General features: G+C 40.7%; 1 protein-coding gene across 9 annotated transcripts in view; it reads left to right on the top strand.

Annotated features, from left to right (window-relative positions):
* CHD6 (chromodomain helicase DNA binding protein 6) overlaps nucleotides 1-15,200 on the top strand; it is a 145,810-nt gene that overhangs the window by 62,014 nt on the left and 68,596 nt on the right. For all 9 annotated transcript variants that reach the window (XM_044447491.1, XM_044447496.1, XM_044447493.1 and 6 more), the window contains one exon: nucleotides 9,168-9,685. In XM_044447491.1, the coding sequence (XP_044303426.1) occupies nucleotides 9,168-9,685 (518 nt within the window). The remainder of the gene's footprint in view (nucleotides 1-9,167; nucleotides 9,686-15,200) is intronic.

Below are 15,200 nucleotides of genomic sequence, written 5' to 3'. Positions count from 1 at the left end.
CGGAGCTTTCATTGGAAGCTCCGGGTCGAGGAGTACTCCTAAGCTGCGGACCTTGTCCCTAAGAGTGAGTGCAACCCCATTCAGGGCCAGGTCAAATCCACCCTCTCTGAAAGCCCGATCCGCCAACCAACAGGACCTCCGTCTTGTCTGGATTGAGCTTCAGTTTATTGGCTCTCATCCAACCCATAACCTCGGCCAAGCACCGGTTCAGCACAGCCACTGCCTCACCTGGATTAGTGGAAAATGAGAGGTAGAGCTGGGTATCATCCCACATTTTTCATGGGCATCTGTTGCCTTTAAATCCTTCCCTTTTGTTAATAAACAAAACGGTTAAACAAGGATGATGATTGTTCTCACAGTGTTCTCATAAACTGATTACCGCATGTCTGAAATTGAATGTTAATGTAATAATACTAAATACAATTGCTCGATGATGGCAAAATAAACTTTGTTTTTCCTCATCCTGCTTTGGTTATATGCAGGACAGCACATTTTGATTGACAGGACTTTGTAGCACTTTGTATCATCAACACATTGTTTTATCATAGGTTGTTTCCAATCAACACCAAAAAACAAAATATTTTTTTCTTCCTAACACTACACTAATGCTAACCCTGTTCGGTTCCAAGGCAAGGAACACATTTTAAGTGTTCCAAACACTTCACACATGTTTTTAAGAAGCTTTCCTTCCATCTGCCTTCCCCTGCCCTACTTGCTTATGGAAATGGTATTTGATTCATTATCTAGCAGGCACTGTGATTGGCACTAAGGCTGTTTTCCCTCCCTGTATGTTTTTCTTTGCAAAGAAAGAAAAATCTCTGCCTGCGTCTGTGTCTTATATACAGAAATCTCCTACAAAAACTTACACACAGCTGCCAAAGAGTGAAGTCATGACCTGGCTTTGGCAATTGCCTTGTAAAACACACCAGCTTCTCCAGTGAATTTGGGAATCTTCGCAGCAAAAACCAAGTCCAAGGAGGTGGACAGAAATCCTTTAGAAAGGAAGTAAGTGATTGCTACATGCCTTGGAGCAGACATCATGGGCTCCTTAACTTGTTTCTTTTTTTTTTTTTTTTCCTTTTCCCTTCTTTACCCAAAACAGAAGGCAACACCTTGGGGCAACAGCTGTAGCAATGACAAATGTGGTATACTTCATCATGATACTGCTTCCATCATTCCCTTTTTTAAAAGTCTGTTTAGGGAGGGAGGGAGGGAGGGGGGGAGGGAGGGAAGGAAGGAAGGAAGGAAGGAAGGAAAACAACCATTAGCAGCTGCTCAAAGATCACAAGAGGTTTGTGTTTTTTTTTAAAAAAAATACAACATGTATATGCACCAGAACTAGGGAGAACAAATACAATCTAATTAAAAGCAGATTATGTTGAGATATATCCTACAGCTTTTCCTCTCAGTTCAGACAACACAATAATCCACACTCAGGAGTTGAGTGCAGGTTGTCATTGAACTGTTAGTTGTTGAAACATGGGTTATCGTGTTGTCTAAACCCAGATGTGCTTATAAACTGTAGCTTATTAACCCAAAAGCAGCCCATGGAGAGAACCCATAGTTCATTGCTGAGTTGTGAACTGTGCGGTGTTCACAATGGTTTTGGCTGAGATCAGATGACACAATAACCACAGTTCAACAGCAACCCATGGGTCAGTCAAAATCCACACTCAGTGGATGTAATCTACACCCGACATTGCCTGTTTCTGGTCATTGGGGTTGAGGCTCAGCTGGAAGCAGGAGCTGGCAATTAGAAACCATGATTCAGTGATGGTGGGCAAGGTAGGGGTTAGTGTCATAGAGCCATGCTAGAGTCTGGAAGACAAGTTTGCCTAGGTCAGGGAAAAGCCATCTGTTGCCTTCTGGATGTTTTGTACTACAGTTCCCAGAATTCCTGATTCCTGGTCATGCTGGTTGAAATTTATGGGCATTGTAGTCCAAAACACCTGGAAGTTTCCAGATTGCCTGTTTGGCAACCTCCTACTTGAAGTCTTGATAGGCCTTCATTTTAGAAGGTCTGGGCCCCTCCTCACTCTAACCTACTACCCCTCTCTTCAACCTAGTTCTAGGGCAGTGGCTGATAGCAGGAGGAAGAAAGGAAACTAGGATTTACTTTCCCAATGCCAAACCAAGAGAACCTTATTTTTTACAGCCTGACATTTAACTTTCCTAATACTTCATCCAGTCTACTATCTAGAAACTCTTAGGAAGATACAGCCTGGTAACTTAACATATGGAACACTTGCTCATAGAACTGAACAATTCCAGTTCTAGTGCCAGGGACTTGTTACACTAAAGAGTGGGGCTGAAAAGTGATGCTAATAATGGAAGAGCAGACAGGCAATTGGGAGTTCCACACTTTTACCAAAAATGACGCCTCCACACCTGGTGAGACAATAGTCCAAGTTGGTTCATAGCTAGGAAGATTCTGGGATTGGGAGAATTTCTCTGCCTGTAGACCCCCCTTGTGAATAAGATTCCTCATAAAAAGAATTCTGGCTGAACTTTCTGATATAATCCAGGCCATGTACCTGTTTAAAGGGATAATGGTATTTACTTCCTCCAATCCATTTAATGTAGAAGTATCTTATGTTCTCTAAGTGTTCTAATTGCATAGTGTTTTAGTAATAAGTTTAGGAGAAAGTCATAGCTACTAATCCAGTGCAATGGATCTAAGACTACTTTTGTCTCCAGCAAAGCAAAGGAAAAACATAAGCAACAGAAATAATGGAAAAGAGGGAAACAACAGTGTTCAATAAGAATTATTTTCAATAGTATTGAAAATTGGTGGGGGGGGCAAATGGGAGGGCAGCCTTGAAAACCACAGATGCTTTTAGTGATCAGACATGGAATGGGACCTTTATGTCTATTTGGAAACAAGAGGTGGACACCAGATACATGCTGAGAGTATCTCAAAAATGTGTACTCTTACATTCGGCTTGTTGTCACACAAATCATGTAAATACATTTCATATCATCATATTCTCAAAACAAAATATGTTACGGTTTTGCTAAAACTGGAGCTTCTGACAGTGTCCGTCTAAGTCTCTTATCAAGTGCAGTGTTTTTCTTACCCATCTGGGTGTCAAGGTCTCTTACTGGCTAGTGCTTCATCTTAGCAAAAAATAACAGCAGCATGTGGATTAGGGTTAGAATTGTCTACTGTTGTCATCCAGTGGTTCATTGTATCTAACAGGGCTGAAGTGGGAGCATTCAAAACAATTGGTCAAAAATGTTTCTGTAAAACTGGTGAAGGGAGCATTTTCTAATGCTGCAAAAAATGTTTGTGAAAATTTTGAAATTTTGTCTAACTTCTAAATGTGTGACTCATTTTTGTGGCTTCAAAATCTTTGCTTTTGTTAAATGACAGGAAGAACAACCACCCCAAGATTGAACAATCTATGAAAGATGTGCAAATGCACAGATGGGTAATGATGTTAGGGTTTAAACATGCATGTATGCCCAGTGTGTGTGTATGGATTTTCTTAGACAAACTGGAGAAATTTCCAGGTATGCATTGGCTCCTAACAGTGCAATTCCCAACAGATTGCCTGGGAAAAAGGCCTTCTCATTTCAATAGGGTTATAATCAAAATAGTTGTGCTGGATTCTGAACTTCTGCATTTTAATATTTGTTGAGGTTATATCTGTAATTCTTCTTCTTTGGGCCTTGTCAATGAGGTGCTTAAGGAGGTGTTCCATCAAGCAAATGTCCTGAGGTTCTTATGACAAAAGTATGGGATACCATTTCTTGTAAAATAAAGATAAACTGGCAGTCTTTCTATGGCTATTAATTAGCTAGAACACAGTCTTATGTTTGTTTATGCAGAAGTAGGTTCCAATATTTTCATGGTATTTGGGGGAAGAGAGATTACCATTGTGATCTAGCTTTTATATTATGAAGTCAACTGGTTGCATTTCAATATTATCATAGGTGATTTGAAATCATACTCATGTCTGTTCAGGTGTATGCCTTACTGAGTTTGATCAGATTTACTTCCAGCAAAGTGGCTGTAGGATTACACTTTTAATTATTTAATGATAACATTGGGATTGTTCATTTATTGATGAAATCTTAACTTTAAAGTTGTGATTGTATTGTTAAGTTGTAACATCTAAAGAAAAAGAGGCTTTTCATAACGTGCCATCCTACTCATCCTATTGGCAGCATCTTATTATAGAAACCATTATTGGTGATTTTTACCACTTTGAGAATAGCAGGATGTAGTGTTTTGTTTATTAAGGTTTAAATAGGTACATGTGCTAATCTGTGATGGAGTCAAGACAGGCATATCTTTCTCATTCTTGAAATTGGCAGATAAGTATTACTGTAGTGAAATGCTTCTAAGCTTGTACTAAGCTTGTTTAAAGTTTCTTCTATGGAAATATGTTTGGAGTGATTCCTGTGGAGTCATGCAACACTTGAAAAACGTTATATTGAATTTGAAAATACATAGGGGTTTTCCACAAAGCTTCCAGTTAAAATGAGTTGGCAATAATATTGCTTCTTGCTTCTGGGCTTTCCTTATAAAATGTTTGACATGATGTTCCATTCCAGTGTGGCTTTTTGCTTGTGTTTCTACATAACAATAATCTGTGCTATTTACTTCACTTTCTCATGTAAGCATGTGAGAACCTGGTCTGTAACACATTGTCTTATAAGTAATTGAAATCATTTTTGGATGCCTTAATTATGTCTGATGGGTTGCTGCTGTGCAACCAGATTCTTGTAGGAGTGTAGCTGCTGTCTTGAAAGTTTATATGAGTAAACAGCTTCTTTGCAGCTTGTGGTGGAAGACTTTTATCTACTTACTTAGCTTTCCATTCCTTCCATTCCTCCAGCCCTCCTAGACATATTCTTCCTCATTTGAGAATGAAGTTGTGCTGGACTGAAAGTGAGTGTGAGAGAAGTACCGGGCTTGGTGAAAGAAGTTTTCTTCTTGAGAGCTTCTAACTTGGTTTTCACAACACAACAATCCACTGTAGACAGCAAGCCATGGAGGACTGATGTGTATTAACCAAACCCAGGGCAGGTTGCCCACAATAGCTTGTCTTTTTCGGATAAGCCATTCTAAGAATCCATGGGCTATTCTAGGAGTTGTTCTACCTATGGTGGGTTCCAGTGTGAACCCAGACTACCCACCATGAGTGAAGTCCAGTGACTAATGGATTGCTCAATGAGCAGCACAAACTCCTTACTGCCCTTTCTGAGATTTCCCCACCTGTTGCCAGGGCCAGCCACCCTGCAAGTGCTGTGCGGCACTCAGGTGGCTAGCAGTGCCTTGCTGCTCTATCTGCCATAGAGGGGAAGCATTGCCCTGTCAAACCTGCTTTTTAAAGGAGAACCGGAATTTTGAGAGTGAGCTGTCAAAACTCATTTTCCCCAAAAAGAGGAGGGAATGTACTTTTGCACTTTCCTGAGCCTTAAAATCTTGGAATAAATCAAAAAATGTGCATCATCTTGAGGACATGGGGGGGCGGGGGGGGGGAAGAGACTCTGAAAAAATGTTCATAAAAGTTCAGCTGTTGGGAGCTGAAAATGACTCACAATCAATGGTGGGCAGGACTGGATGACTCAGTCCTGCTGTAGTGTCTCCTAGAATACCACTTGGCGGAATAAGGGAAAGGAAGGGAGTGAACAACCCATCATGAGTTGATTCATTGTGTGGGCTCACCATGGGTTATTCCCAAAACAATTGACCCATTGTCGGTTATTGCCAGGGTGGATTATCATGACATGTGAACCCACAGTGTAAAGTACAGTAGAATTTTAGCCTAGGTGTGGTTACATGAGGGATCACTGTTGCAGTAATACCACCCTGTGCACTCTTTTGCCAGGGGCTTTATAGCTGCCTCCTGCTTCTTCTCCTCATTTTTAAGGCAATTCAAATTTGAGAATGCTTGCCTACATTTGCACCATATGTTGCCTTTTAAAAATCAACAGACAGTTAAAACACAATACATGTATTATTATATTAATTCTTATCCACAATCTTGCTGCAAAAGTGAATTGCTTAAAATGCAACACTGTATCTCAAGTCAGGAACACTTTAGAACAGTTCCATGTTATGATGCAGTGTCCTTGGCCAGTACGTGCTGCAGAAAGATATGTGAATATTTAGTGAATTTGAAAGCTTGATAAAAAAAAGACTTAAAGAAAACAGTGTCATCTTGTTTTCCTCTGTACTTGTATCATATCTTTTTTGGGAAGGAAACTGGTGAGCTCCAGGGTCTGTTTTGATCTCTATCTCTCTTGTTCTGGTTTTGACATCTGTGCTTTACAAATACTTTTGATTTCATGTCATTGCATATTACATATAATACATAATTGCACATGAAATGGCATGTTGTTCTTGGGCTGTAAACCAAAAGAGCTCACACTGTTCCTTTCCTTTGCTATCTAAACCAGGTTAGAATGGAATTGCTCAAAGTACCCTGCCTTGCTCTTGACTTACTATTACAACATCTCAACCAACCCTGGAATGGCTAACCTTTTCTAACTTTTGGTGCTCTTTGTTTTATAATGCTGCTATGCCTTTATTTATTTTTAAGTTGTGGCCTGCCTATTATCCCGCTTTTCTTTGTCCCTTCCTGGCAGCATCTAGAAGATCCACACATGCACACATGCATGTATGCTACTCCTTTAAATTTTGGATTCTGACAAAAGTATGGAGATTATAAATAATGCTCAATGAAATGTGTAAAATGGAGTGGATTTCATAGGGCTTTCTCTTTTTTTGTTTTTTGTTTTTCTTTTTTTACAAATAAGACATCCACTTATTAAGATATACTACAACAGAAAGAAAAAAGGAGGAGTACCAGGTATTATATCTATTCAGTTATACAGGCACCCTCCCTTGGACAGGCCCGTCTTGCACAATTCAGGAAGCAGAAAATGTAGCATTTTTCAAACACCTGAAAACATTTGTTCACCCAGACTTTCCCTGGCTTGTAATTAAATTACTTACACCACTCTATTTTACTGCTCCTGCATTGTTCTGTATTATTCTTACTAAAATTATTATAGTAATTGGAATTGTTTATAAATTGAAAAGATTGTCCAGAAAGTCAGGGTTGTTCCACAGTGTTAATTTGGCATGTGCAAAAAGATTGAAATGGAGCAAGCAATTTATTGTGTGCTATACTTTGGCTGCCATAATTAAAGGTGGGTGAATCCCATCTTTCTTTATAAGGGTAGATCCTGGTGCATCTGCTTAGAAATAGGTGATATGTAGTACCATCCAGGGAGGCTGTGACAGGTGTGTGTGTGTGTGTGTGTGTGTGTGATATGCCATACACTTTCTGGTAAAAATTTAGATCAGGAAAATTAAAACCTAAATTTTCAACTGGCAGTTATAATTTTTAAAAAGAGAATGGTGAGAAAGATGTTCCCCAAATGTACTTCTGGAACAGCGTGCTACATTTTTAAAAATATGACTTAGAGGTAAATAGAGGCATGCATTATTTTGGGGTAAGACATTCAATTTGAGCATGTTAATCTTCACCCAGATACTAAGAATCAGTGGAGCTCATCTTTCTAAATCTGAATATATCTTTGTTAATAGGGAACTTAGATTCAGCTTAATCATTTGTGCAGTGGCCCAGGAAATCCTTATTTTAGGTATGTTATGGCTTTGGGGCACCAGGTAAATTACCATTTAGAAAATAATCTAGGAGAGACATTTGTTTCCAGGGATATTTTAAGGTGGCCTTTGCATACTAGATAGTAAGCTTGGTTTGAGTAACTCATACAGTGACTGTTTTATATCAAGGGACAGATTTATATTAAAATATAGTTCAGTAGTGAAACCCTGAAGCTGTATCCTTTTCTCTAGGTTTTGCAGTTATTTTGTGAATTCCTTTTCCCTTTTGTGATGTTTTAGTTTTTCCTCTGGATCTGTAGGAGGATGAAGGGTGCCTGTAAAACTGAATAGGTATAATACCTGGAGGGACTGGAGGCATTTGGGTGCTTGCCCCACAGCAACCAATTCTTAGAATCATCTCACAAAGGCCATGAGGATTTTTGTTTCTCAAAATATGCTAAAATGTGAAGGCAGAATTGGAATCTGTGCAGCTACTAGAGGGCTAAAAGGTGCTGATGGAAAGAAGCAGCTAGAGTGCAGCAGGTAGGTAAGCCGGTAGACAAAAGCAGGGAACTGCAGCAATAGGTTCTGTGGTTCACAAGGCCATGCATGAGGTGGAAAGTGAAGTGGAAATATTTGTAAGAAGCATGAGTCAGCAGGAGCCCATGTGCTGAGAGAATTAATGCAATAGATTAATAAGAGAAAATGGTAGCTTTCTGAGCTAAGAGCACGATGTGAAAGCTGTTTTTGCTGTGTGTACATCTTTTAGCTAGCATTGCATCAAGTTGGAGGATGAGAATTACCAGTCAGCAGCAGTTCTGTATGGGAGAGACTTGCTGTCTTTCTAGGTATTACTCGGTCTACTCTGCAAAATATGGAGGTGGTTACTTCACATATTATTTGTTTCTTTGTTGAGTTTGATCTCTGAGATGAGCAATGCATGCACCCTTTAACATGTAAGTGTTTATCTTCCTCCATCTATCCCTCTGTCTGGCATTCATGTTTTTTTCCTTGATGAAAGATCTTGAGGCAGTGGAAGATGTTGGCACTGGCTTGTATACATTGTTGGCAGTGTGCTGTTTCTGACATAGAGAAAAATCTTAGTGCTGGTAAAAGAAACATGTTCAGTATCCTAAGGCATGGATAGAAACTCAAATCAGTGCGGATTTATTGACTGAAGCATTCTTTTGCCTTTGACCAAGTGATCATTGTGCACCTACTTCCATTCAAAAGTCATGTGAAACAGACAGTCTGCTTTTATTTTATTATGGGATGGATCCAGATTTAGTTGAATCAACTGCCTTGGTGGGAGTAGACTTTCTCTCTGCTTTCTTCCCATGGTAGCCTCTCCAATGCGCTGAAAATGGTACAAACAGTTAGGAGACCCTGGGGAATGGAGATGAGCTATTTTGTGTGTGTGGGGAGACCCTCAAAATTGGGTGGAGGGATTGGAGCCCTTGTTTTCAGGGAAGGATGATCCAGCCCAATGTTCACTCATCAAGGAAGGTTCTTCAGCCTGCAGCAGCTAGCCATACTTGCATGTACTTATGTGATGACAATTCCTTCTGTTTTCTCTTTGTAGCTGCCAAATTTTAAAGTGTTGAGTCATTCCCCAATGTCTGATGCCTCCATCACCTTCGAATGCAAGCCACAGTCCCCTTTTGCTGACAGCACAGATCAGGAAGATTTGCATGACCTAGTGACAATCTCTGAATTGGCCAGCGTGAGCCTGGCCCAAAAGGACCAGGAGGATGTGGTACCAGTGGAGGTACCCAATGAGATTGTGCAGAACATAGTGACTTCCCATAATGGGATGCAGGATGACGGAGGCGGGGGCACTGGAGTGAAGAAGAAACGGAAGAAAAAAGAGCCAGGGCAGCAGGAACCAGGTGGTGAAAGAGAAGCAAAACCAAAGAGAAAGAGAGAGCCTAAGGAACCAAAAGAACCCAAAAAGCCCAAGGAGCCTAAAAAGCCCAAGGAGCCCAAACAGGAAGGGTCCAAGAAACCCAGGAAACCACGGGAGCCTAAAGTCCCGAAAGAGCCTAAAGAGAAGAAGAGCAGCTCAGAATCTCCCCCCAAAACAAAGCCCAAGAAGGCCAGGTTGGTATCACTCCAAGAACGTATTTGTTTGTTTATTTACTTAGTAGCCATTTATCTTTTGCTCTAAATGTTTTGAGACCTTACTGGGAGCATTCTTATGGCTACCTTTTAGCAAAAACACAGACCACCCTTGATATGAAGCTGTAGTGCAGATTATGTCTACTGCAACTGATTCATCTTGTTCTTGCAATCTTTAGGAGGCTTTCCCAGAATTTTGCCTAATAGGGCCCACTGCATATAGGAAAATAGCCTGTGGAGAGACAGGAAAAGATATTGCTTAGTTACGATTGCAAAATACAGGCAACTTGTGTTTGCTAGGGGTGGAATGGAGAACGTATTTGACTCTGTTATGCTCATTCTTTGGAGTTTACTAGAGGGACTATATGTGAAAAGCATGTTTTCACTTTCGGATTTCAAAGAATCAGTAGTTGTAGCATTATTAATCATATTTGCAGTCATTAATTTGGCAAGGCCAATTAATTCAAGGCCTTGGCAATTATAGGCGGCCTATAAATGCATATAAATAAATAAATAATTCAGAGTCACATGACTGTCCTTTCAGTCACATAGCTTTGAATAATGACTGCATTTCTTTTAAATATACTTTAAAGAAAATAGTTTTTGTTGAATGGAATTAAAAGCATTTCTTACTTGGATTCATCTAAGGTGCCTTCACTTATGGTCCCAGTGTCATGGGGTTGATTTCCCATGGTGTGATTCCATGGTTAGTCAGGTGGGAAAACCTCAGGTGAGTGGGTCTGCAGCAGCATTACACATAATCATGTGGATTTACACTATTGAGAAGCAGTTCCCTGCATTTCAGAATACAGAATAGGGGGGCTAAGTTTCATGATTAAGTTGTGATTTGCAATTGTGGTTGGTCTTGGTCTTGAAGGTTACCTGCTATGGCTAGAAAAGAATGAATGATTAAACCATTGTTGTGAATTAGTCGAGACCTACTTTTGTGAGAACCTTCTGGATAAAGGATAAAGTTCCTACTTATATGTGAGGCAGAAATTTTATCTGCCTGGTGATGCTATTCGTCCTTCATTTGTGAGGAAAAATTAATCTGAATATTGGGAGCAAGAAGTTGGAGTAGATTGTAAGCCAGATGCAAATCCTTTAGTTCATCAGTTACAGAGTCTGAAGTAGAATCCAGTTCCCTGCATTAGCAATGAACCAACATGTTTTTTTTTTTGGAATGAAGTCAAATTGTGAAAAGGACATGAAAGTCATCCTCTACCTCTGTTGTGATATTAGACCATGATGGACAATGGTGCATACCTCAGAGTTCTTTTGTCTTGCTTCCTGAATCAGCATCTTTATTTCATAAGCTGGTCAGAGGAGAAGGGTTGTTCTTCATCATGGCCTCTGTGCATCACACATTATGGGTGCTGCGCTTCCCCTGGGCAGCCAGTGTGGAAAGAACCACACAAGCTACCTCTCCAAGGCCATAAGAGTGAGCTTGGAGAAGAGTACCACACTTAGTTGGGCCATCTAGTTACTTTGCAGAGTAGGAAGAATGCAGAAACAATCCTTGCCTCCATGTACCACCACCTTCTAAGTTTGGAGGACTGCAGGCATCTCACAGGATTGCACCCTTAACAGATTATCAGCAATATCTCATGGCTTCTGGTGCCAGAAGGTGGGCTTTAGCATTAGAAATTTTATAGGATCTTTGTAGGAGAGATGAAGATGATAATGCGGGGAGGGGGGTACTAAAAGGAGAGATAAGAATTTTAAATTTTGAATGTATCAGGGACTGGATTTCCTGTCAGTGAAGCTTATGGTTGCAAAACAAGTTGTGTTTCTTCTGACATACGTGCACTTAAAGCCACTTAGTGATCACCTTGCTCATAACTGATTATTCTTAGCATCAAAGTTCCCAGGAACCTAGATTAATGTCCTCAGGTCCCTTTGCCTTGTTTTTTTTAAAGTACATAGCAAGACAGTCTTCCTTCCACTATGGCAGGATAAAACATGTATGCAAATAGAGCAATTGCTGCAAATTCTCTTAAGTGGCTGGCAATCGTGTCATAATCTCCTCTAAATTATTTCTAATCAGTCTTAGCTCCAACAGTCATGAATGAAAATGTTAATTGAAACTGCAAAATCAGTGTCAGGGGACTTACTGCTAAAGTGAGAACTACAGGATCAGTGCATTTCTAGAGCTTCTTATTCAGTCATGGGCATGTAGTTGGGTCACTTCTGCCCTAAAATGCTGTTTGGAAAGGTTTTTTTTACACAGTCTCCAGCTCATAGCAATTTTCCATGAAACTGAGTTACAAAGATTTGGTGAAAACATAATTTTAAAATAGACAAAGGAAGTTAATCAATTTCTTATGAAAAGAGTGATCAACCCCCCCCCCCCCCGGTGAGGTGCAGTGCACTGGAAATCAATTTTCCTATGGTTCCTATGGATATATCGCTCCTTTTTTCTTGTGTGAATTGATGCAGCTTCTTGTTTCTGGACTGGTATGTTGGTATCAGAGATGTGAAATTAAAAGAATGTAAAATTATCTGGTATCTCTGTGTACATTGCTGAGTTTAATGCACTGGAATTAGGACTCATTGTTGGAAAAAGAACATTAAATACTTGAGGACCTCTAATTATTGAACAGGAAATGAAGAAGTGGTGTTTGGTGTTAAGTTGGACTTGTGAAGTTTATACAAGAAATGATATTTGACAATGTGAACCTGATTCTGTACTCTGGCATTGTGTACTGATGGGGACAAAGCAAATGCATGATTTGCGTATGTAAGAGGCTCTGGCTTCACTAGTGTTCTAATTCTCTAATACTTACTTTGCTTAGGTGCTCTGGGGCTTTTAATCAACTCCTTAGATTTTTAAAAACTATTTAAATCTCTCTTAAGAATAGAGTATCCTAAGTGAATCACACAGAAGATTATGCAAGTGCAATTGATCTCAGATCAAGAAGCAATTAAAGGAAAGAAAATATAATTATAGGCACTCAGCTTGGTCCTGTCAGTCATGTATAAGTTTGTTTAAAAATGAAATTGCAAATTTGATTTACAACAACCTTATGCAGATGTGAAATTCAGCAACCTGAGGGGGGAGGCAGCTCTCACCCACTACAGTCTGCTCGGATGGATTTATCTAATTCTGAGCAGGAGGCAGAGGTGGGGAGATGACTTTTCAGTTTTTAAGTTCCCTAGTGAAGATTCTCAAGCAAGCAAGAAGCACCCTGCATTGAAAAAGGAAGGAGTCATTGCTGAATAAAGAAGGGAGGAGATTGAGGGGAGACGACAGATGAAGTGAGCAGACCAATCAAGAAGTGTCTGATTTTCCCACCATCAAGCCCTGAAGCAGTGGGAACTAACCTGAAATGTGAAGCTGGAGTTAGAATCTTTTTCTGAAAGGGTTAGGGTTAGGGGTTTGGGTTTCAACTTGGATTCAACTCTTCACACATCTCAAAGAGAATGGTACTTTGGTATATATTGTTCTGTAACCTGTTAAGTGAAAATAAATGACTGTGCTTCTAAAGTCTAATAAGAGTCATGATATATAACCAGTGTGGGATCTGGATCACAATGGGTAGATTACTTTACCTCTGGACCTGCTGTGTATCCCAGTATGGTCATATTTTCTCTGCACATATATGGTTCAACACATGTACATTTGAACTTCACGGTTTGTACATTGCAAAATCTGGCAGGCCTGTAGGCAGAGCAGGGATAGTGGAAAGGATGGGATGGGCATGATCTTGATCCTCTGCTGTGGTGGATTGCGTTGCCATGGATGTCATCCCACTGCGCAGCTGCTGTGAAAAAAAGGCAAAGTCCATGTTAGCCATAATTAGGAACAGAATACATAATAGAACTGCCAAGATTGCCATTCTGCTTACACAGATCTCTGGTGCGGTTGCACTTAGAATGTTGTGTGCAGCTCTGGTTGCCTTATCTGAAAAAGGATATTAATGAGTTGGAAAAAGAACAGAGAAGGGCAACAAAAATGATCAGAAGGCTGGTGCAACTCTCTTATGAGAAACAGATAGAGTAGCTGGGACTGTTTAGCTCAGGAGAAAGGTGAGTAAGGGGAGACATGATAGAGGCATTTAAAATTATGCATAATGTAGAGAAAGATGAAAGGATCATACTTTTCTCCTTCTATAATTCTAGAACCTGTAGACATCCCATGAAGTTGGTTGGTGGGAGGTTTAGGACAGATAAAAGGAAGTGCTTCTTCACATAACTTAGAGTTAAACTGTAACTATAACTGCTGATGGCCACCAATTTGAATGGCTTTAGAAAGGGTTTAGACAAATTCATGGAGAAGGAAACTATTGGTAGCTACTAGTTTTGCTGGCTATGTGCCATCTCCATTACCAGAGGTGAAATGCCAGCATATACCAGTTGCTGAGGAGCTTGGCAGGTGGAATTCTTGTACCCAGCCTGCTTGAGGGCTCCTGTGGGCAGCCGGTTTGCCACCATGTGAATGGAGTGTGAAACTAAATAGATCTTTCTTCAGATTTGTCATGGCTTTTCTTGTGCTTTCATGTGTTTATTTTCTTACATACCATGCAAAGTTATTGTTAGCTTCATTGATATAATGTTGTTGCACAGTCCTAGCACAGCCCATTAGTGTAGAGTATCTGCACTTGGCCTGGTGATCCAGCAGCCTCCTTCACAAAAAAAGCAGACCTGCTGGTTGTTGGCAGTCCACCACTGGCAGGCCACCCCAGCAGGGGCATCCTCAAAGGAAGTAACACCAAAGGAGACACACCCCTTTGGTTTGCTCCTTCAGAATGCCAAAGATGTGAGGGTGCATCTCCATTTCTCCCTCACCTTCCCATTGCTGATATGGGCCTATACCTGAACCATGCCTGAGAGGGCCAAGTGGAGAGATGCTGGGACTTCTAATCAGCATAGTGATGGGTGGAGGAGATACCGTACCAGGAGGAGAAGTGGGCAGGTAAGGGGGATATAACCTAGATAGTTAATGGTTGTGTGGTCTTCTCTCCACCTGTGACAGTTCCCATCTCAGCCAGCCCTCTGGTCTCCAGATGCCAAAAAAAGTGGAGAATAAAACTCCCTCATCTATGATTAAATTGTGCATGAGGTGGCCAATCTGGTATGTATAACAGAACTGGGTGGGTGAACAGGGAAGAGAAAGCCTGTTCCGTTTGTGCCTGCTGGCATATTTGGTTCAACATCAGGGTAGACCTGTGGGTTGGGGAATGAGAGTTGTCGTGGTCTGTTAGAATCCATTCTCTCTCTCTCTAGGTATTCTATCCACCTGATGACTAGTCTGGTGTGTTTGCACCTTGTGTTGGGCCAGCAGGACAGTTTGGGGATTTTGCTGGCGTACCGCCCACCCTGCAACCCATTATTCTCACTACCTGAACTGACCAAGGTGGTCTCAGATGTGATGTTGAGATTCTCCTGGCTCTTGGTTCTGGATTGGTTCAGCATTCCCACTGAAGGCATGTTGGGGAGTGGCTCAGGATTTCATGTCTGCCATGACAACCATGGGACTGCCCCAACATGTTATTTG

The sequence above is a fragment of the Varanus komodoensis genome, unplaced genomic scaffold (assembly GCF_004798865.1).
Source record: "Varanus komodoensis strain SLA01 unplaced genomic scaffold, ASM479886v1 scaffold52, whole genome shotgun sequence".
Taxonomy (NCBI): domain Eukaryota; kingdom Metazoa; phylum Chordata; class Lepidosauria; order Squamata; family Varanidae; genus Varanus; species Varanus komodoensis.
Note: the sequence above shows the minus strand (reverse complement) of the source record. Positions and strands in the feature narration are given on the sequence as shown.